The 24,490-nt window shown below is 40.1% G+C and overlaps 1 protein-coding gene across 2 annotated transcripts; it reads right to left on the bottom strand.

The window, feature by feature from the left end:
* Positions 1 to 14,552: 14,552 nt before the first annotated feature.
* Positions 14,553 to 23,187, bottom strand: RAD51 (RAD51 recombinase). Of its 2 annotated transcripts, none has more exons than XM_053474900.1 (10): positions 23,033 to 23,187; positions 22,374 to 22,455; positions 21,640 to 21,777; positions 20,841 to 20,958; positions 20,306 to 20,397; positions 19,143 to 19,237; positions 18,941 to 19,054; positions 16,270 to 16,399; positions 15,837 to 15,958; positions 14,553 to 15,243 (listed from the first exon to the last, which is right to left on the bottom strand). In XM_053474900.1, the coding sequence occupies exons 2-10, from the start codon at positions 22,443 to 22,445 to the stop codon at positions 15,120 to 15,122; spliced, it is 1,005 nt and encodes a 334-aa protein (XP_053330875.1). In that variant the 5' UTR covers positions 22,446 to 22,455; positions 23,033 to 23,187; the 3' UTR covers positions 14,553 to 15,119. The 2 variants fall into 2 exon arrangements, with proteins under 2 accessions (XP_053330875.1, XP_053330876.1); XM_053474901.1 differs by having other exon boundaries at positions 23,053 to 23,187.
* Between the last annotated feature and the right edge of the window lie 1,303 nt (positions 23,188 to 24,490).

The raw sequence follows: 24,490 nt of genomic DNA, 5'->3' as shown, positions 1-24,490 counted from the left end.
TGTGTGTGTCTGAGTTTGGATTTTTTAAAATTTATTTTTATTTTTTTATCTAAAGGTAGAGCAGATCCCCCTTACATTTGCGTATTTTGGGAACTGCCAGTTAGTACAACCCCCCCCCCCGAGCTTATTTTATTTACACATTTATACATACACACTGCCTTTACATACACATCTGCCCATTAACATGCATATACTGCCCTTACACAGGACTGCCCATAAAACACACATATACACATACAATGCCCTTACACACATGTACTTATCTCTTTGAAGTAAAGACTGTGATTGAAATATGATTTCAAAATAACAGCTGAAATGGCAGTTTTCATTCTTTCATATTAGATCCTGTTGCCGATGAATATTAACCCCTTCATGACAAAGCAATGCATTGTTTTTAATGGGTTTAAGGACAATATTAGCACCTGCTGACAATATATACTAGTAGTAGCCCCTGCTGACAATTTTATATTGAAACACCACACTCCCTGGCATGCAATAATTCCCTCCACTTCCACACCATAAAAAATACTTGCCACACTCACTGCAGATTAGGGGAAGACTAGGGGGTCTTTCCTCCTTCTGACCCTACCGTGACATCCAGAGGTCCTCTCTCCCGTAATCATCCCCAGAATCCCTTTGTCCACTTATTCACTAAGCCATGCCTCTGTGCGTGTATAGATCAACTGAATAAGACATTCAAACCCTATAATTGCAGGCATTTATAAATGTATGAAAACATAGCATAGCAGGTATAGATCAACACATGAACACTCAAACCCAGCTTTGCATGTATAGATCAATTCAAATTCACATGTGAACTCAGCATTTAAGGTATAGATTAAATAAACAGAATTAGACGTACAAATCCTGTATTAAAAGGTATACAATAATAATGCATGGACAAATTACATTGCAAGTATTGATAAATAGAACACACAAACCCAGCATTGCAGGTATAGATCAACTGGAAATCACATGTAAACTCAGCATTGAGGGTATAGATCAAATAAACACACGGAAACAGGTTTGCAGGAATTGAGCAACTGAATAAGACATACAAACCCTGTATTTGCAGATATACATAAATAATGTATGGAAACATAGCAGATTATGGATCAACAGAATAACACACAAACCCAGCTTTGCAGGTATAGATCAATTGGAATTCACATAAAAACTTAGCATTCAATGTATAGATAAACCTCTTAAATTACAGGTATAGACCACAGACTGCACACCCCAAAACCAGCCCTGGCGCTCACGCTGTCCATATAGAAGCTGATCAGCACCCAGACTACACACATTGGGCTTGCCATCTTTGTCCCTAAACATCCCTTCATGAGTTAACTTTGTCCCCATGTGCGCTCTGCCATCTTGGTCGCCAAGGCTCAAACACCCTGCTTGGGCAATCTTTGTCTTTCTACAAATATATCATACATCTATGGTACATACAAACACTCCACACTTTTATGTACATAATTAATTAACACAATGTATTCTCTCACTCATTCACACTATTCGTCCACACATACAAACACACACTAATTCACATAATTCATTCACACAATGTATTCTCTCACTCATTCACACTATTCGTCCACACATTAATTCCTTTTCTCACTCATTCTCACTCTTTATTTCAGTATTCTTACTACCTCTCTAGCTACCTCTCCTCCCTTTTCTCACGATCTATGCCCCCTTTTCTTACTATCTACTCCCTTCTCACTATCTACATACTATCTAACTATATACACATATACACAGCCCTTACAAACCTTTCTCATCTTCCATCATCTTCAATCATCCTGCATCATACATCATCTTCTATCTTCCATGCTGTCATAAGAGCGTGAGGTCTGTCACTCCATGCCTCTGCTTTAGTGGTCCTTCATCACTATGCGCCGGCTATTGATGCAGAGCGCCGGGGTGCCGCACTCTGCCTCATTTACCGGTGAGTAGTGATTAGGCAGGTTAGAGGAGGATTGTGATCTCCCCAACCAGCCCTGCTCATCGGACACCTTATAACCAGACCAGCGCAATGCCCACGAGGCACCCAATGAGCAGGTCTGGTTGAGGAGAGCACAATCGTGCAGCTGCCTCTACACTCCCCTGAAGGCCGCCCTAGGGGTGGTGGCCTCTCTGATCACACTATTTTTTTTTAGGGGCTTTGTGGTGAATCACATTGCTTGCAGTAATGTGATTCACCACGGAGCTCCTAGAACGCTGGGCCCCTGGGAAACTGCCCAGAGTTCCCATGCATTTAGATGGTTTCTTTAATGTTAGGCTGGTTAGGGAGATCCGTTATCTCCCCAACCGCTCCTCATATCCAACATTTCAAAATGTGAAAGAGGGACACATTTTTTTTTTTTTAATCGCTCTCGCAGAACTCACCAATACAAGCAATTGCACTTTACAATGTCGTGCTGGAATTCCCATGAGGCTCAGCCAGACATACCATTTCCATGATGCTGGCTGAGCATCATGGCAAGTGCAGTTAACAGTAGATGTTAGCTTTGAATTACAACTCCTATGATGCTCAGCCAGTCAGGTGTCAACTATGACTTGGCATTGTGGGAGTTTAAATTCACAACTAACACCTGTCACATCCACTGCTGTTAACTACAGTTCACATGAGGTTCAGCCAGACATACTGCTTCCATGGTGCTGGCTGAGCATCATAGGAAGTGCAGTCAACGGTAAAGCTACAGATGCTAGCTGTGAATTACAATTTTTATGATTCTCAGCCAGCCAGGTGTCCACCATAATGCTGACTGAGTATCACTGGATACTGCTCTTATACACACATACAATGTGATACACGCCTGTCCATACACCTGCTCTTACACACACACACATATACACATACACTGCCCTTACACACATCTGCCCATAAACAAACATATACACGTACACTACCCTTACACATACAGACATATACTGCCCTTACACACACATATACACGTGCATTTTCCTTACACACAGCTTACAAACAAATTATACTGCTCTTACACACACCTGTCCATACACACACAAACTTACATACATACATACATACATACATACATACATAACAACCCTTTCTCACCATCTCTTACCGCCTCAATCCGTCTTCCTTCATCTCGTATCCTGTGGTGGGAGCGCGAGGACTGTCACTTCAGACCTCGCTTTACCGCTCCCTCATCACTACGCGCCGGCTATTGCTGCAGAGCGCAGGGATGACGACATATCCCCGCGCTCGGCATTTTTTGCCAGCGTGCAGGGATGAGGGAGCAGTAAAGCGAGGGCTGAAGTGACAGACCTCGGGCTCCCTGATGTTGAGCCGACTAGAGGGAGATCCGTGATCTCCCAACTAGTCCTGCGGGCTGCAGTTGCTGATCCTCGCAGCTGCGCTCACCCTTCCTACGGCCCTGTGCTTATGCAGCATTTTATTGTTTTAATATGTTACTTCAGCCCGCTTACACGGCAGCAGAGGGGTTAAACACAACGCAAAAATAGCCAATTGTGGGTCAGCTGATTGCAGCGTAATCTTTCCTTCGTCCGGCACTCATTCATAATTACTCCCAGCTCGTGCGGGTGTTTGAGGTTGGAGTGATTTGTGTATTTTGGGAACTACCAGACAGCCCCCACCCTCCCCTCCTTTCTTATCCCCGCCCACACCGGTTCCAAGCAGAGCTGAGCGGGATTCCAGTTGGAATTTGCGTGTTAGAGTAATGGCAGTTTAGGAGAAGGGGGTCTTTTAGTCACGAATAGCAGCGCTGCGTGCTCTGGAACCTATCACTGTTTATAGCACTCACTTCCCTTTACTTTCAGCCTCTGTCACGCACGGTTAGGGTGGGTAGGACACGGGGGGGGGGTTTGTTGTGGGAGACTGCAGGATGGCAGTGTTTTTGGGCCTTCGGGAAGGAAATTAATGCTGGTTTTAGTTGCCTCATTTCCCTCTAAACCGGTTTGTGTACATCATTTTTTTTCCAGGGTTTTAGTTTATCATTCTTATTGAATTTGCATTTCAACGACAGCGAGTTGTAGTAATCATCTTCAGCCACAAATGTGATCTATACCAGATCATTACACTAAGTAAACCTATATGATTGTGCATTGAGACTATATGTTTAAATATATTCATATAAATATATGTTCTAAAAATGTCTCACTGTATTTGCTCGATTATAATACGAACACCCAAAATCTGAATATTTATGGAAAAAAGAAAAAGCCTGAATATAAGACCACCCTTTGGGAAAATTTTTTACCAGTAAATGTAAATTGTTTGTTAATAAAAGCTATGATTGAGAAAAATATTTTGTTTTTATTTCCTTTTTTTTCAGCCTGCCCCCCCAGTTATGCACATCTGCCCCAGGCTTGCCACTCTGCCTCAGAAATGCCTTTTAACCCTCTAAATGCCACTGTGCCCCATGATATGCCTTTTAACCCTCTAAATGCCACTGTGCCCCATGATATGCCTTTTAACCTTCTATATGGCACTGTGCCCCATGATATGCTCACCAAATCAGTTCTGTTTTGTAAAGGGAGAGAGAAGCGGACATCAGGAGAATTTATTTATGTGCCACGTCTGGTGCCATTCCACGTAGATCTTGGCTTCCAATTGATTAAATAGTGCCTAGGGTTTAAACCAAATATATCTCCAAAACAAAAACATTAATTGCAATTAAAAAAAAAAGTTTATTTGAACTAAAATAAGTCTAGAAGCAGAATTTATTGGTTACACTTTGTTTAATCTCCATATCTGTCATCACCCCTGAACGTCCTCCCATATGTAAAAAGGTGAGCCTTTTTGGGGGGTTTCTATCTACCTTTTACGCCATAATGGTTTTCATATGTGTGGTAAGTTCATGTCCTGTATATAAGAGAAACATTTTGTTTCATCGACCCAAAGATATTTTTAAATTAGAAAGTTAGTATCTTCTTTAGACCAATTGCAATGCATTTGCTGTAGGATAGCGGTGGTTCATGTGACAAAGGGTGGATCATAAGACAGTTTAGAGAATGATATACATCAGGGATAATACTCCCCACATGGCTAGAACAAGTAAAGGTTCTAAATATTCTACCTTGTCTTTTGTATACGCTGCATCCATATTTTTGATTCTAGATCCCTTTTAACTAAGCAAAACTACTTATTCTCCAATGTGCATGGAGCAGACAATTAAGCCAAGGTCAGGTTATCAATACAGAATTTAACCAAAGAAAAAATGTACTTTAGTGCAATGGAATTGCTCCTTAATTTAAAACAAATCACCCAGATGCAGGTGCCCTTGGTGGTTTTTATAAAGTTACTTTTTTTTTTATGCGAAAAGCTATATTTGTGATAGTGTTCTATACAAGGACTGACTAGAGGCAAAGATGGACTTCCGACTATAATCATAAAGAATAGTAACCATTCATTCTTACATGATTGACAAAAACCGCATGTGTTTCAAATAAAGAACAAATTGATTTGAGTAGGGTCTGCAAAGCTGTCTGAACGTTCCCCAGGCAATAAACTATTCACCAAACACCTGAACTGCATGGGTCTAGTGAATAGTCTTATTCATTGTGATTTTGTAAGAATTTTTACCACCTGCAAATTGAGTTTCGGGTTTGTTTTTAATCGTATCTAGTTAGACGTGGCTTGCATAGTTATTGTAACAGTAAAATGTATCCAAATGAGTAATTTATCAAAATATATGCTGACATTTTCTCTGTATTTATTACATAGTTAATATAATGATCTGTGACTTATCCAGGAACACCCAAAATACTAGCTTGTTAAGGCTGCTGTGGTTGCCCTGTAACTGCCTGTGTGCTATGCATTATGTCTTATGGAACATTAGTTTAGAAAGATTAGTTCTTCATCCACTGCTGATTTCGAGTTGTTGGGCACATTCTCTATACAAGTATCTTGTGTCATAATTCTTCTCATTTTATGCATTCTCTCAGCGTGGTTATCCAATGTTATCGATATGACTGTTCCTAATGTGCTGAAACTAAATTTGCCCTAGCACCCTGTCACGCAAACCTCTGTGCCCTGGGCTCGTGGAGAGGCCTGAGTGCCAGCCTCCTCCCTACAGACTATGGGCCCTGGCCTTAAAAGGGGTTCTGTTTTTAGGGAGATACCATTGGGACTACTACTTCCCACCGGTGCCACGTTACCAGAGATTCATAGGACTGTGAAGCCTGGACACAAATTTGGGGTTCCTGCATTTTGGGAGGAGATTTTATATGTGGTGCTTTACTCTCCTACGGGTCAGGACTTACAGGACAGAGACCTCCATGGCCAGTATTTGCACCAAGATCTGAAATCCAGCCAGTTTCGTACAGAAGTCAGGTAACCCAGCAGTGTTTACAATCTTTCCCATGGACTACAATAGCGACCCCCAACTGGGCTGAGGTGGAGCCATGTGCAAAGGCTGGCTTGCTTGAGAACTATGTGTTTTGATGTGACATGTATGTAAATGATCACCTTGTACTATTTTAAATGATGGTGTGCTTCACATTAAACTGGGTTCATGATTTTACCCTCAAGCATCTAGTTTCGGCTAATGTTCCTTGAGCGGAGGGCATTATCAGTCGATAAGCTAGGGGTGCTGAGGTCCGTTACACCCCCCTCCGTGCCCTGCAAAATGTTTTTGTATAAAATGCTTTGCAAGGTACCTGGGGCCACCCTGTAGTCAACAGGCTTTAAACACTGGTTTATGAAGAAGAAAAAAAAAGGTATGTTACTAGTGTGTATTGGCCTGTTAAATCCAGGCCAATACACACTTTCAAATTGTATAAAAACAAACAAACAAACAAAAAAAAATACTTTTACCTGAAGGATTTCCATGGACTAAAGGAAAATCAGGTGCCTATTACTCGGAATATTTGTGGCTGAACCGACACGGTGGTTCTCAATTTGCCTTGTCATGTTCCATTGAAATTACAACATGGTGTCTCACAACAGAATCCCTCCAGTATTTGAAGTTTTTATTCTAAGTAGTTTTTATTTTATTTTATGTTTGCATTTGGAATGCATGGAAATGTTTTAAAGAATGATAGATCCTCTTTAAAGTTGGCCTTGCCCTCCTGAAAAACTGCAGTATTCTTTCCAAACCTAGTTAGTTAAATCTGATATATATATAGTATCTGACAACCTTCCCTTTTGAATGAAAGGGGTATTAGTCTTATGTTACTATCGATAAAAGTTCCATTCTACCTTTTTTTTCTTCCCTGTTTTATCATAAAATAATTTACTTAGGAAGGATCATTATTGTGCTATATAAACATGATGGACCATCCCGTGACTCCCTCATCTCCACTCGGAATACTTTCCGCTCCATTGAGAGTTATATTACAAATGACATGCAGCAAAGTGAGACGCGCAAGGGTTCACCAGGAGGTTGAGGAGCCCCCTTCAACTTTTTACCTCTAGTTATGCTGTGTGCGGTAAGAGTGCACTAAGGACATGGGGTAACTGATATGATGAAGCAACAGCTTCTAAAAACAAAGGAAAACACAGGTAACAATGTGTATTGGTAATACAAATCTAGGTAATTAGCTGGTAAAGCCACAGTTCTAGCTATTAAAACGGTAATAATAGCAGCATGACACAAAAGTCAAGCCAGTGACAAATGCTTTTAGTGTGACACATACAACATGTCTGAAAAGATTGATGTTAGAAACTAAACCAGCAGATTGGATACTGCTTATAATCCAGGAGATGATGTAGGAAATGATGACCCTTTTACAGGGTTATTCTTCTACGGAATGTGTGACAAATAAAGCACAAATACAAGCGTATGGGGGAAAAAACCTATATATTGATTTAGGTCACTGCTACCGGTTATTAAACATATAACATACACAAAACATTTGATAATCATACAAAACAGATATTAAAATAATGAAGAACCTCTAAGCTCACAGCATTCTCCCAAACGCCATCCTGCGCTGTTTCATTCCGAGTCTTCTGACCCAGAACACCTCTGATCTCTGTGCTCCTTTTTTCTTAAGCTATTGCAGCCACTAACCAGTTATCCCAGAATCCCTTGAACCTCCCAGAAAGTGGTTCTGCCCCTCTTTCCAGAGATTTCTTGTATGGCCCAGTCATGCAGGAGATAGACATTCCATGTGAACATACACACATTTATGTGAAAATGCAGCATCTTCTGCTTTAGCTTTCTGAGAGGATCCCATCTCTGTTGGAGCCGTTCATTTCTTAACTCGTTGTTGTGCATTACTATGCAAATGACCTTACATTGTTAAAACCAGATAGCTCACCTTACAGAAACCCAAATCTTCCCAAAAGTATTGTTTATGTATAAATATCTGAAGTATCTAAAGGTGTAGATACTTTGACATATTTTGCCTTGAAAAGATTATCAACATGAAAGTCATTATAGAAGCTAATGTAAAGCCAGTTGAAGATATACACAGCAAGTGAGGGTCATTAGCACTGACGAGAGCTTAGTGTGCCAAGTTTTAATTATGCAAAACTTAAGGACCTTAATCAAAGGTCGACACCGCCCTTCTAAGTAAGGGCCTAGGCCAGCAACTAGGGTTTCCAAATTCACATCAGATCAGAAACTGCCAGAGACATCTCCCTGCTGCTACACAAGAGATCCTCCAAACAGGGAAGAGCTCTGCCTATTTGTGGTCGTCCATGGGGAGGAACGTAGCGCGATCATGTAAAGTAAGGTTACGTGACCCTGTCGTTAAATGGAGGCTGCTTACAGGACTAGGGACCAGGCGGACACAAAATGTATAGTGCAGAAAGCAAGGAAACAAAGCCAAATCATAATCTAGGAGCGTACACCAATAAGACAAGCCAGGACAGAAACCAAAGCGGCGGTAGCCATAAGCAGGAGAGCAGAGATCAGCGAAGTCAGGGTACAAATGCCAGGAATCAGGAGCCAGGAGGGTAGTCAGATGAAGCTGGGTCATACACGGAACAACAGGGTGGACTTGGTAGCAGGAAGCAAAACACAACGGCAAATGCATCCTCCAGGCTTATATAGGCCAGAGCAAGGTGAAGCTTCAAAGAACCGTCCATAACCCACAGTGAATTGGTTGAGAGCTCACAACACTCTCTGTGAAACCATGAGAGAGGATAAGCCGTGGTTAAGCCAAGGAGTGAGGGAGAATGCATGCATGGACGTGTAAGTGTTACACACCCATGCTCACACAAAGCATGTGAGCATTAGACATGTTCAAATGGGCCAAAAACTATTCGGACAAATTTTTCAGGAATTTTTAATTCTGGAACTCACTCATTCCCTAAATGTTTCCCTACCTTCTCTGTTGACTGCTTCCACTTCTGCATCATTTTCTTCTTCCGCATTGTCTTCTCCTTTCTCTTCTCTCCATTTTCTATCTTCAATCTGCTATCTTTGTCCGCATCTCCACGGCCATAACATTCTATGAAAATGTCGGCGCTTGCGGTGATGTTCTCTAATAACAAAGAGAAAACAAAAAAAAAAATTACGTTTAGTAGATTAAATTAAAAATTTAATAGGTTGGTAATAGATCCCCCATCCATCAAATATCATATGCCATGAAAAACATAATTGTTAAAACATAAGTAAAAATGCACTACACTATCCACACGGTAAAAGGCCCACTGTAAAAATAAATTAAACTAGGATCGAAATCATTCCAAATACATAGTCTCCCCTATTATAGTTTCTGTCTGCCCCTATACTGGACATCAACCGGCACAGCTGTACCAGGTTGTGAACGTCATTATGCGCTGGAACGCCTCATGGCCTGATCGTCAGGCAAAGCGTTGTGCGATCCATCGTGCTGGTTTTTCCATGCACCCTTTTCGCAGCCCCCCCTTAACGTCACAGTGAAAGCCGGCTGGCAGGTGGTGGTCCCTTCTGTGTTTGTGGTGTTTGTGACAGCTGAATTCCTACTGACTGGGCTGGGACTGATAGGGCTGGCAATCCCCTTTGACGCGTGTCAATGCTAAGATACACTGGAAACCAGGATAGACCCAGCGTGAGTTTTTTTATTTTTATTTTTTTTTAATTTTTTTTAAACGTTTTACGTTCTACCATCAGCCGTTGACAGTTTGTGGGTTTTTTGTGGGTTTTTTTCCCCCACACATTGTACTTTAGGTATGAATTTACAGCCCTTGGTATATGTCACTGTCAAACACCCCCCCAATACGTGTTCAGCAACATCTTCTGAGTACACTGATATAACACATGCATGTTGTTTGGGGACTAAAAGGCCACATTTAGGAGGTGCATATTTTATTTTAATTTGACATCTGGTCAGTCTGCATCTCTGCCCTATTTGGGACATCTTTGAACCTGGCTAATTGAATTTGCCCCATCAGGCCCTACATCTCTTTTCAGACCATCCAAGAACTAGCGTATGGGCAATCACACATTGAGCGCTACCTCAGATAAAGGGTCCGGGGAAGCTTCTGCTGCATGTTTTTTAAGTAGGAAGCGTGCACAAAGCATAACGCTTTTTGGTAAACTTTTAGGTCATGACTTGCATTAACTTTAATCTCAACACGCCTAAGCGGTAGCAGAAACATTGGGACACTGCATAACCTGCACATGCTACGGCAATATGATACAGTGCTCAATGTAGCAATTCACCAAAATTTATGAAAACATAAAACCACCAAGTTCACTGTGAAATTAAATCCAACGACATACAATACACACCATCCAAATCCACATGCAAATTGAAAAGTTTACCATTAAGAACCTCCTACTCATATATTCTTCTCGCTTCTAAAAGGTAGTTTATTTTATTCACTTATTTTGTGAGCAGGGTAGAGGACAGGATGCTTACGTTAATTCAGTGTCATAATTGATGAATGCTGACAAGAGGAGACGGGTGGGTGTAGGGGGTAGACTGTGACAAGACAGATGACAGAGTTGCATGCCAATGCGTGAGAATCCTGCCCCAGCTCTGTTTTTCTTGCGTGACTGTTGCTTCCTCTTTTCCAGAAGAAAAAAATCTTATCTCCCGACAGTCTTCCTTAACCCCTTCACATTTTTTAAAGGGGCTTAGGAGTTCAGGACAAATCAGTGCTAGCTTTTCTGTTAACTCTTTGAACATAGAATGGACTGCAGTATAGGAAGCTGTTGCAACATGCACATATTTTCCATTTAAAAGAGAATACAACAGATAAAAAGTCACTCTGTAATAGTTAAGTGTCCTAATAAGCCTTCCATAGTTTTAAGTTTAAAATGATTCATTTGTGCATACTTCAGCTTCAGATGTAAATGCATTGCTTGGGGGTTTATTCAGCACTAGCATAGTTTACTATTTATAAGTGCTAATTGCAGAAAGTGATTATTATATATATATATTTTTATATAGGTCAACAATGTATGCAGCACTTCTTACAATAAATACATTCAAGGGGAATGGCAAGACTAGAATTCATAGACTTAGCCAACCTGATATACATTGAACATTAACCAAACAGCTTGTGAGAGCTAAACAAAAAACAATTAAAAGATCATTAGGTACAAGTGACAAATCATTAAGCAAATTACCATAAGCATAGTTTAAAATGAATTATTACTCCATCTTGAAAACATGAGTTTTTCTTGTTACCATCCAGCACGGCAGAGTGAAAAAGTAAAAAAGTTTATGTCAGGACTATAGGTTGCAATGCAGAACATCAGGATAAGCCATGACCAAAAGTGACCAAGCCATTGTCAAGTAGTTGCGCAAGAAATTAGGAAAAGATGTGTTCAGGTTAGTGGCTGTCACAGCTGATATGGGACAAGGCTTGTAGAGGTTGTTACCCTAAAGGTTAAACACATAGAAAGCCCATTCAGCGTTCAGTAGCACAATTCTTTAAAAACGTGCAATAGAAGAATTTCTGGAGAAACATCATAAAAGAAAAAACTGATATCTAGAGCCATAGATTTAATTGTAAGAATTAATGTTAAAAATCAAGCATGAATTATATCGGAAACACATGAATAAATAATTTAATTGATAACTGGGTTCAGGGATTTATGCAGATGAGGGAAGCTTTTTTTCTTTTTTGAATTATGCAAAGGTGGTATTTAACCCCAGCAGTGATGCAAACATATTGAAAAAGTGTTGGCAGCGTTTCAAAGAAGATGGCACTTGTGTCATACGTGCTAGCAATGCATCGAGTTACGACATATATGAGAAAATAAAATTTCTCTTAAGTAAACATATGTTCTTAAAGCAGAAGGTTAACCCCATACTTTTCATTTCTTTTATAAGTGCACAAAGATGCCTTATGATTCACATACTTAAGCTATTTATAACGAGCAGAAATATTAACCTAAATTAAATATCTGCGCAAGATGGATTTCACAGAGCCAGAGGAAAATACAATATGTTTAAAGATATGGCTCGATCTGAACAAGGCGCAAAATGGAGAAGAAAAATATAAATGTAACTACTAATCATTGGTTATGTGATATGGTACTGTGAATATTAATAACCAAGACATCACAGAGATAATGAAACTTACCGTTACACCTAGACTGACACCCCCATGATAAATTGTAGCATAATAACTTATTGTATTATATGTGTATGATTGTATTTATGTATGAATGTTTTTCTTATGGTCATTGTTTTTTGCCTATGCCCTTTTGTAGATCTAATGAGAAAAAAGTGTTCACGGAGGTCACAGCAGAGCTTGTCATGCAATTCTACTAACATTTACAATCAATGACCTAACTTACTTGCATAACAAGTTACAAGGCAATTCATAGGAACAAGGAAAATTTTAATTTTTGCATGGCAGATGCAATGACACGGCAGCTAGAACTTGATGGGGAATCCATGGCATACATTGCATTCTACGGCATCCATTTACAGGCCCTTACCTGAACTGCAGATTTCCTGCGCATCCCGCAAGGTTGCCTTCGCGTTGCTCCCTCACAGCGTCTTCTCTTGTTCCGCCCAGGAACCCAGTGGAGTCACGGGAATTTACGTCACTTCACGTGACTCTGGTGGATTCCTATAGGTAAAGTCAAAACAAAATGCTACAGGAATAAAACGGTAGGACTCAAAAGCATTCAGTAAGTAGTCCTAATTAAACATATAAAATCAGAAACCACTGCAGCAGATCCATGTTTGAGACCAATCAATCATCTTGGGTGCTGTATTGGGACACAGCGCAATTGGGTATGCCTGCAAACAAACAGTCTTGTGTTGAAGGGGGATAGGGGGCCAATGAGCAGATTAGGGAGTCTGAACATAAACAGATGCAAAAAAAAAAAAAAGTTTTATTGGTACTGGGAAATGACAAGAGAAACACATTGCCCGGAAAGAACTTGGTTTTCATGTTTACCATTAGCGTGTAGGAGGAGACAATGCTTATGGAGGGTCACGCATTAAAGAACCGCCCAAAAGTAGAAGCATTAATTGAGGACACATCCAGAAGGTAAAGCATTATGAACTTACAACGGTTCTTCTTATGAGGGTTAGTTATGATCAAAATTTTTTATTTATGTCCCTTGTCCCTACTCTAGCTCACATCTTCAACCTCTCCCTCACTACTGGATCTGTCCCATCCTCCTTCAAACATTACTCCTATCTTGAAAAAGTCCTCCCACCTCTCTGCTTCCTCTCACCTCCAAGCTTCTTGGAAGAATTGTTTATATACAATTAACTAACTTTCTGGATTCCAACTCCCTGCTTGACCCTCTTCAATCTGGTTTTCGCCCTTGACACTCTACTAATGACTTACTCACTGCTAAATTCAAGGCACTACTCCATGCTGATCCTACTGGACCTTTCTGCTGCTTTTGACTGTGGACCACCCTCTTCAAATACTTCATGATCTTGGCCTCCGTGACACTGCTCTGTCTTGGTTCACTTCCTTCCTCTCTGATTGTACCTTCAGCGTCTCCGGTAACACTTCCCCTCCCCCTCTCAGTTGGGGTACCCCAAGGCTCAGTTTTAGGACCCCTTCTGTTCTCTCCTTACACTTCCTTGCTTGGCAAACTAGTCGCATCCTTTGGCTTTCAATACCACCTGTATGCTGATGACACCCAGATCTATCTATCCTCCCCTGATCTCTCTCCTCTATCTTAGATCGTGTAACTAACTGTCTCGCCTCTGTCTCTACCTGGATGTCTGCACGTTTCCTGAAACTCAATCTCTCCAAAACCCAGTTTCTCATCTTCCCTCCCTCTCTCCAATGCTAAGATTCCCCCATCTATCTCCCTCAATGTTAACGGTGCCATCATCTCCCCATCTATCATGCACGATGTCTTGGTGACACCCTTGACTCCGACCTCTCGTTCACAGCCCATATTCAGTCTCCAAAAACTGTCTCCATCTTAAAAACATTGCCCACATCCGTCCCTTCCTAACACAGCAAGTGTCACGTGAAGATAAGGTTTCATCTTTCAACAACCCCTGAGAGAGTTTCCTATAGCAGCTGCATGAATACCTTATGTTCGTATACCTTCACAAAGGATGCAGTCTTTCTTTTGCACAGCTGAGGTCGGTGGGAATAAGTTTGGCCCTTACAATTTTTAATCACATGGCTTTAAGGTTTACAGATTATATTATGCCTATCCAAATACACAGTAAAAACGAACATATGTTGTGAAGTTATATTTTATTTTTGGAAACTGAAATCGTCTATACATCTATTTACATCAATGAAGGGAAAAAAAAAAAAAGTGATTGTGAAACTTGCCAAACAGCTATACATTACAAATGAAGCAACAGGATGGTGTTTTCTGTAGTGTAGAATATATCATGCAGCTCCTAATGTTAATGTTCCATATTTCTGTGCATTCTATGAAATCTTTGCGCTCTTAAGAAGATTGCATTCAAGCATCAAAGTCCAAAGTAAAAATAAAGTTTTTAATCCAGTGGATAAAGAAAATACTTAATCTACTTGATCTTCCAAAGACTTATAATGGAAACAACGTATATACCATTACCTGGAATAATGCACATTGGTTGTGCGCGTGTTGGTCAAAAGCAGATTGTGTAAAACAGGAAAATGGCAGCTGCACATTTGTAGTAGATACTTTCCACACTTTTCCAAGTTACTCAATGACCAGCCCTACTAGGCCCTGGTCTATGCAACGGAGCCCACTGTGAACAAGCCAGTAGTTCATATGTTAGAGGTACATAAGAGCAGTAGAAGCTTTCACAGTTCAGTCCTTTGCATCTCCTACTCCATCAGCATTTATTGCAAACATGGCCTCTGCTTCCGGAAGACACGGCGAATCATAGATCTTACAGATGCGTGTTTCACCCCTGCCTTTTCTTAGGTACAATCTGCAAGAGAAGGACATTAGAAGAATTATGAACCAAGTCAGTCATCAGTCTAAAGTATATCCAAGTACTATTCAGAGACTAAGATTAATAGATTTGAACAAAGATGCGTTCGCATATCAGAAAAACATTTTCTGGCAAGATGAACGTTTCACATCCAACTGGAAGTTCTCCTGTTAAGACTACATGCCCCATGAATGCTTGGCACTGGTAGAATGATGGTAATCGCAGTTCTGCAATAGCTAAAGAGCTACATGACACTTTTTCTCTTTGAATATACCTTAAATCTTTTTGATCTTTTAGCACTGAAGGAGCAGTGCTAAGCTTTCACCATGCGGCTTTAAATGCATTGCTGTACTTGCTTTCTGTTTATATAGTAAATTACTGTATCAAATGTATCTAAATACACATGTATTTGATCTTATGTGACTTACTTGTCCATGTTAATTTAGGGATACTATGTTTAATGTGGTCTATAGAGAACATGATTAATCGCCAAACGCAAAACAAACAGAACTGCTTTGGTAAATACAATACAAGCTGAAGTTGTCAGCTGGTGCAGGCTAATGAAGAAAACAGGTTTTTGTATATATTACCTTGTAGTAGAGGCATGAGCTATAATATTCCCTCCGATGGGCTTCTTGGGGTCAGCTGCAAACATGGCAGCTCCATCTACTTGTGCCACAACCTGGTTTGTGATGACAACTGCCACTCCAAACTTAGAAGATTGGAGAATAGTAAGGGAACAAAGAAATATGAAAACACAATTGTTATTAATTATGTATTACTAAAGAGGGCAGCAAAGCACTGTAAAGGCACTGCAGCTTACCAATCACTTTTAATTATCTGGGTAATTTCAAACTTTTATGTAGAATCCAGACCAGTAGAAATATTCTATTAAAAGTCTATTTTTTTTAATCTAAAATAAGAAACCATCTAGCAAGTACACTTGTGCCAAATTTCCAAAGGCTTGGTATCAGATGTGCAGACATACATTTTGCGTTGTCATAACAGGGTTTCTGCTTTTACCTCATCGGCAAGTCTTAGAAGCATTCTTAGGAAGCGAGCCAAGTGCATCTGTCGTGCTGAAAGTTCCCCTCGGCCAGAATAATCCGTCCTATAGAGTGCTGTAGCACTGTCCACAATAAGAAGTGCATATCTGTAAAGAACCACCATCTATTAGGGCAAAGTTAGAAGGGTCATGACAAACATCGTAATCAATAGGTTATTTCATCAGCATGGGACCCATTAAAGGGGCAGCAATACCATCAAAAGGAGCGTTTGCATTCCTAGCATCCCTTTTCAGTGACGGAAGCATTATCTCACTGCGAACCTGAGCCTATTTTATTGTACAAACAGGTGACCTGTGGAAACAACAGCTTCTCAGCGCGACAGGGTTCAGCAGTGTACCCTGGACACATACATATGATGCTCAAGCAGACTTATGAGCCAACAAAATAAAAGGGCATCAAGGTCAGCTCTAAAGAATTTCACACCAATATTTTCCACAGACTGTCTAGATCTAAATTCAACATTGTTTGGCTAAATTTAAACTATTGCTACCTAACCTGATCATGCTCCTAATAACCTTCCTTGGTTTATAGTAGGGCTGCAACAACTAATCGATAAAATCGATAATAATCGATAATGAAATTCGTTGGCAACGAATTTCATTATCGATTAGTTGAATCGATTATTATCGATTATAAAATGAGGGTTTTTCAGAGCAAACGCTCTGAAAAATCCCCCTCATTATATAATCCGTTTAGTCTGACTCACCGTCTCACAGCAGCAGCTCCTACTTACTCCCCCTCCCTGTAATCACTGTGACAACTGGCCCCGCCCCTTCCTTCTCCAGGCCAGAACCACATGGATGTGACACTCATCTAACTGTAAGTATATGTGTATATATATATATATATATATATATATATATATATATATATATATATATATATATATATATATATATATATATATATATATAATGTGTATGTGTGTGTGTATATATATATATATATATATATATATATATATATATATATGTGTATATATGTATGTAATATATATATATATATATATATATATTTGGGCTACTGAAAGTTAGGGGAGGTGGGGGTTAATTTAGGGGCAGTTATGATTAGTGGGGTGTTTAGGGTTAATCTAGGGGCAGTTATGGTTAATTGGGTGTTTAGGGTTAATTTAGGGGCAGTTATGTTAATAGGGTGTTTAGGGTTAATTTAGGAGCAGCTGTGGTTAATGGGGTGTTTGGGGTTAATTTGAGGCAGTTGTGGTTAATGGTGTGTTTAGGGTTAATTTAGGGGATGCTGTGGTTGATGGGGTCTTTAGGGTTAATTTAGGGGATGCTGTGGTTAAGGGGGTGTTAAGGGTTAATTTAGGGGCAGTTATGGTTAATGGGGAGTTTAGGGTTAATTTAGGGGAATCTAAATCCTGGGGGCAGTGAAGTGACATATCTGGGGGTATAAGGCATATACAGTATATAAGGCATATGTGGGGAGGGCAGTGTGGCATGTCTGGGGAGGACGGAGTGGTGTATCAGGGTGTATAAGGCATATCTGGGGGTAGAGAAGTGGCATGTCTGGGAGGCAGGGTGGCATGTCTGGGGAGGATGGAGTGGGGTATCAGGGGATATAAGGCGTATCAGGCACAGTGGCAGATGTGGGAGGCAGCGTGGAGTGGCAGATGTGGGAGGCAGCGTGGAGTGGCAGATGTGGGAGGCAGCGTGGCATATGTGGGAGGCAGCGTGGCGTGGCAGATGTGGGAGGCAGCGTGGCGTGGCAGATGTGGGAGGCAGCATGGAGTGGCATATGTGGGAGGCAGCGTGGAGTGGCAGATGTGGGAGGCAGCGTGGTGTGGTATATGTGGGAGGCAGCGTGGAGTGCTGTGGTAGGCAGCGTGGCATATGTAAGGGGGGCAGCATGGCATGTCTGGGAGGCAGCGTAGCAAGCCTGGGCTCAAATGTGCATATATTGGGGGGCTGGTTGGGAAATAAAGACAAGAAATGTATTATCAAAGTTTTTTTATTCTGCTGTTTGTATTTAACATCATTTGTTTAGTAAATTATTTTAAATAAAAAATTTACATTCATTTTTTTTATCCGATTAATCGAAAAAATAATCGGCCAACTAATCGATTATTAAAATAATCGTTAGTTGCAGCCCTAGTTTATAGCTTTTTAGCAAGTACTACTATACATTTGTTTGATGTGGCACTAAATTGAAAATAAAAAAAAATTAATTAACCCCTTAAGGACAATGGGCGGGCCCTAAACTCATTGAAAACAATGGATTTTTTGTCATTAAGGGGTTAAAACCTGCAGTTTGGGTCTTGGCAAACCCCTGAAGTCAAAACCCTAAAACATGCTGCCGCCAACTTTGTCTAGGAAACAGAGATCTTGATGTTTCCTGAAGTGACCAAGATTAAAACATTGTTTTCTCCCATAAAGTGGAGATTTAAAAGCATGGTGGAAGACTGGAGTAAAACGCTAGGAATATTTAAATGGAACAAGATCTAACAGCATGCTTTCACATAGACAGACATGACAAGCCTACTAGCTCTTTCGGCATTCATATATTACAAGCTTCCAATTAATAAGTTATTTATAGACTGTAATTTACGTGGTTTCATTAGGCGGAAGATAAACATTTAATGAAGAGCTCTGGATAAAATTACACATTACCTAGACTCGGCCATCATGGCAGAAGCCTGGTACAGAAGCTGGGTCTGATGATCTGTGTTGAAGGCACGTGCATAAGCCACATTATCTAGAACATCGCTACCCGATAAGCCATACCTAGAAAATAAAAAACAACACGTAGATTTTTTTTTTTTAAGGGAATAACTAATTTGCGGTTCTTTCATAAAAGTCATCTATTCCATACCTTTCAGCCACAGCAAGTAGACGTTCTGGTCGAAAAGTGCCTTCAGTGTCAATGTACATGGCTTTTCCCTCACCACCACCTCTATCAATAGGGAGCTTTAGAGTCAAAAGAAATATTAAGACATAAGAAATCCAATCATTTCCAACTCTCAAGAAGGGAAAAAAACCCCATAAAGAATGATGCACAAAGTAACTGCGTTAAAGCATTCTCAGAAGTCAGGAGGGTCTGCTTTAGAGCAAACAAAAAAAACAATGTAAAATCAAGTTTTATAGAAAAACAAGCACTCTAAACAAAGGATTTAAAAGGACCAATTTTATAAGACATTTATCTTGTGAACTATTCAACGGATGCGAGCCCTTGGACCACTTGCAGGGAAGAATTTTCTTTGCTCAAAGTATACTACTTTTTCTCACTGTTCTCTTCTTCATATTCCTACTATATTATAAAATGATGGACTAGTAATAGTCAGCAAATTATGCTATCTATAAAGTGAAGCATGACATAATAGCTCGAATACAGCTAGCACAAAGTAAGGCTGACAATTTGTAGAAAGACTTTCTTCTAAGTTAAATGCTTTAGGAGGGAACATATTAATCGTCCTTTCTTCATAATTTCAGCGTAGTAACCTCTGTAAAATAGATTTGAAATATAACTAAAGTAACTTGGAGATTACCCACCTACATAACTTTGAAAAGTCTTAAAAAGAGTAAGTTGTCAGAATTCAAAGTTTGTGGAGTTCAAATTTGCAAACTAACATTTAGTACAGTTAATAATGGTAATTTTTAGGTAAGATAAAAGTTGTGTAATTTTCATCTTTGAATTTTATCACTTGATCTTCAACAGGGTTCCAAACTTTTGCATGTGCTGATTTGATATAATTTGGTTTGCAATTAAATTAAAAGGCCAAGACAGTGAACACACACTTCATCTATTATGTGTTCCTATGAAGTAGTTCCTTTTCGATTTTACAAAATATGTGGCTCAAAATATCTGTTGTACAATAGACACATTAAAAGATAAAGGTCTAAATACACGATGTACAAAGTCTGTACAACCTGAGAAACATTCTTACTTGCAACTATTTCCTTGGAAAGTCAATGTTGGGATCTACAACTTTCTTTAGACATTGCCAGAATCTTTTCTAACAGCAAGTTTTGACTTACCTGACATGTAACTGCCAGAGTGTGACATAACTGTGTTTTACCAGTACGGAATTCACCAAACATCTCTGTAATAGAGCCTGTTTCAATGCCACCTGAAAAGGCAGGTAATTAGAATCAACACACTGAATTGGGAAAATAAGATGTCCAATTTCGGCCTACATAACCGTTCCCAGACTTAATAACCAAAGTTGATAAAATTAACATGCGCTCAGAAGAACCAGAAATGCACTGAAGATGCAGTATATTGATTATGTCAAATAGGTGTGAGCATTGCTCCCCTAAAAGAAGGTGCAGTCTGAGGTTAATAAGGACCATCTGAGCCTCATGAAAATGTATATAGGTGTTCATTTTGCATTTGCTTCAGTGTATTTTACTAAATGCAAGACTAACATGCATTCTACAGCTAGAGGTTCTGAACTAATTCAAAAACCAAACAGAAAAGACTATGGAAACGCACATTCTAGATCCAATTTTCCAGTTGATCAACTGCATTGTCTTCCACTATTATAGATATGAAACAGCATGATGAATTCACCTTGCAGAAGTTTGTCCAATTCTTTGGAACCAGTTGTTACTTGTATGATTTCTGATCGCCTCTGGTGAAACTCTGTTGCTGTAGTAAATCCCATGGGAACTAATTTAGCAGCTTCAGCCTTGAATATATAAAAGAAAAAAAGGAAAATTGTAATTTACAAATAATTTAAAATTACAGACTCTGGCAATAACGCAATGCCGTTTTTTGCCATATAAATGTGAGCAATGGGCCAGTAACGCAATATCCAGTATAGATGTAGCAAGTAGTATAACATAATTTGACTTACAGAAACAGGTGAGGAGGGCCCTGCTCAAACGAGTTTACAATCTATAGAATAGCCTAAGCTTACCAACATAGAAACATGGAGACCAGTACATCCTCCAACTTTTAATGAACCCAGCATGAAATACAGACTGAGATCTGACACAAAACCACTACTTTTACAGGTGCTGTTGCAGCAGTCCTGTTGATTAAACAGATTTCAGATGAAATTAGAGCATCAGAAACATCTTCCCTTCCACTATTGAATGTCCTGACCATCCCCAGAAAGAATTCTTTAATGATGTAATATTTTCTCATTAACAATTCTTCACTTGCCATCTAAATGCTAGCACTAATAGATATCTCACGATGAAACCAAAAAGGTGTATTGGTTTAATAACATGAAAGCAGCATCAAGTTTCGGAGGAAAAAAAAACAAACACCTGACATGATTTGTTTACTTTACACAGTAAATGTTTTGTCTTAATATCAACAGTATAGATGAATATTAAAAGCTGAACAAGTTGAATGATCTTACCAAGATTTTTTCAGCTTTAGCTTCACTGATGCCCTTTATATTCAGCAATTCCTTCTTGGGAGCATACGCAACTGCCTCTACTGTGTGAAATCCAGCCTCCTCCAATTTCTTCACATCATTTGCATTTATTCCACATTGCTTGTAAGATAAAAGGAGGGAAAAAATAGCCTGAATGCATGTCACCCATATAAGTCCAGTTCAGTGAGTCTTTGGCCTCATTGCATTTCTTTTGAGAGAAATTTGATTTAAAAAAAAAAAAAAAAAAAAAAAAAACACTATCAGTTTACGTTCATATTAAACCACGCCGCTACCAGACCAGCTAAATGAATAGCATGATATAGATATAATTTCTGCTAATCTTGTGAACTGGTTTTCATATGCCGGACAACAACGAATCATGTCTGACATTTTCTTCTGGTCGTGAAAGGGTCAGCGGATACCAGCTGCACTAAACTGTTGATGGCCTGTCAGCGCTTTTTGCACCTGTACACATAAAAGCATATGCTAGCGCGTCTCTGCTTTGGATCACACTCATTGTCCTCCATGCTATCTCTTCATTCACCAGTGAGTTATAAAGACACTCTGTTTGGCGAATCCACATAGTGATCTGTCTAAAGTGAGCTAAAATGTATTTTAGTTGGTTTCCAAAACATACAATTTTTACCCCATAACTTCTTTGATGACATCAAACGGCACCAACAAATAGCTCTCTCTCCTTTGAAAGCCTTACATACCTCCAACCGGGATATAGCTTGTGGTCCAAAATTCTCCTCCTCTGCAGCTTCATACTGCACTTGCATGGCCATCGCAGACTAACTGGAATAAAGCAGATGCATTTAAATTTACAATCTTTACAAATAAATTACCCAACACATACAAATTTACATTAAAAGTAAAAAAGTTTAATAAAAAAAAAACAACACGATTTGCATGGCCCACGCTTCCAAAACGTACAGATACATTTACATCTGGAGAAGAGACATACGAGCTTATAAGCTTATGTAACCAAATCTCTGAAAGCAGTAAAGTCACCTGAAGAACCCATTGAGAGTTTAAGAGGATGTAGGCGTTAGCATAATACACAGCCCTGTCTCTTTAGTTGAATAGAGATTTAAATTATTTTGGCAAGACCACAAAGGTGAACAACCAGAGACCTCCAAAAAAGCATAATGATGACGTCATGTTGCCAAACCATATCACAGAATAATATTTCCTACCAGCTGCAATAATATACGGATACGCAGGACCTGTCAAGGCATTAACTCAGCCCCATGTTTAATTGGAATACGTTGCGGCCCTATTCACATTTAGATAAATAAATATGTCGAAACATATGAATAAAGTTTGTGTGAGAGACAGTTTGAATGCATCTAAATGCCGGGGCGTCCCATACCTAAGACGGAGGGCCGTTACCGTTTGCAAGCAATGGCTGACGACAGCCTTTAAAGTTCCAAACAATGTGTCTCAGAAGACACTCCAACCACCAAAACCGGATCTCTTCAAATATGCAAGGCGGAAACACGGAAAGCGCAGTACGAAAGACCCGCCAACCCATACGTCACACGTCACCACGCACGGGGAACACCCACCAATGCAACGTATAATATTGTTGTTTGAGACGTCCGGTGAAAGGCGCAGAAGTGTTACGTGATCCAGTTCGGCTGGAAGGGGCGGTACTTAGCGCCCGGGAGTAGTTTTTGTTTTCCTCTTACACTGTATTACGCTCTTGTTATAAGCTATTAACTAATATTGTTGGAAGGGTTTGTGTTACGTGAAGCACCAGCGCAGGAAAAATATGTAAAGTGAATTATAGGGACAGTGTAATGTCCCTGGCAAGCACACTAAAGAAGAATGAAAAAATAAAAAAGCACCTGGGGTAGATACTGCACTTCTCCAGAGTATTCCGAGGATTCTTGCCACTGATTGGCTGTTTTTGGCACATGCACACTGGTGTCTGAATAAACCCTTTTCTGTAGTGCTTGTGAAAATTAACTCACATGCAAGGTGACGTGTTTGACCATAGGTATTGGGCAAATGCGTATGGCAGGATTCTGTCCATGTATATCCAACAGAGACACAACGTAAATGTAAATTTTAACCTGGCAGCTCTCATATAAATATTTTGTTCAGGAAAATGCATATTAAAGTACTCAGTTTAACATGTATTCTTCCTTTGAGGGGATACTTAATCATATGATAATATACAAGTGTCCCCTCAATGGAAGAATGCACATGAAACTGAGTACCGGTACTTTAATATGCAATTTCAAAAAATAAACCTTATCTAATGTAGTATCTTAAGCCCTCATCCATGGCCTGACAATTCTTAACACTAATTGGCTACTTGAAGGAGCCAATCTTTGCTAGGAAGGCATCCCTATAGAAATCAAAGGGACCCCTTTATGCACATGGGGATCCGAGTAGACCTTGGCATGCGTTCACCAAGCCAGCACAGAAGCTGAGCACAGTTACAGCTGTAGAATCCTTACAGTCCGGAGCTACTCTTAAGCCACCGAGCCCCGCAATGTCCGTACAGCTTTCAATTCTCAGGCGGCTCCCTCCCTGGACCATCTCCATACGATAGGGCTGTGGTCGGGGTCGATGGTGTCCAGGTTATACAGGGTTAAAAGTCTGGGGGGAGGACACATGGGCGTAGGAACCAGGGGGGACAGATCCCCCCCCCCAGTAACTCATGCGGGGGGTGACTGATAATGAAGAAATCCCCCTCAGGGCCGTAGGAACCCCCCAATAGAAACGCAGCAGGAGGAGAGAGAAGGGTGCCGAGTGGTCGTTTTCAGCAACCGCTCTGCGTCCTTCTGTCTCCTCTGCTTCCTGCAGCCACCTTCCGCAA

This window comes from Spea bombifrons, chromosome 9, assembly GCF_027358695.1.
Source record: "Spea bombifrons isolate aSpeBom1 chromosome 9, aSpeBom1.2.pri, whole genome shotgun sequence".
Classification (NCBI taxonomy): Eukaryota; Metazoa; Chordata; class Amphibia; order Anura; family Pelobatidae; genus Spea; species Spea bombifrons.
Note: the sequence above shows the minus strand (reverse complement) of the source record. Positions and strands in the feature narration are given on the sequence as shown.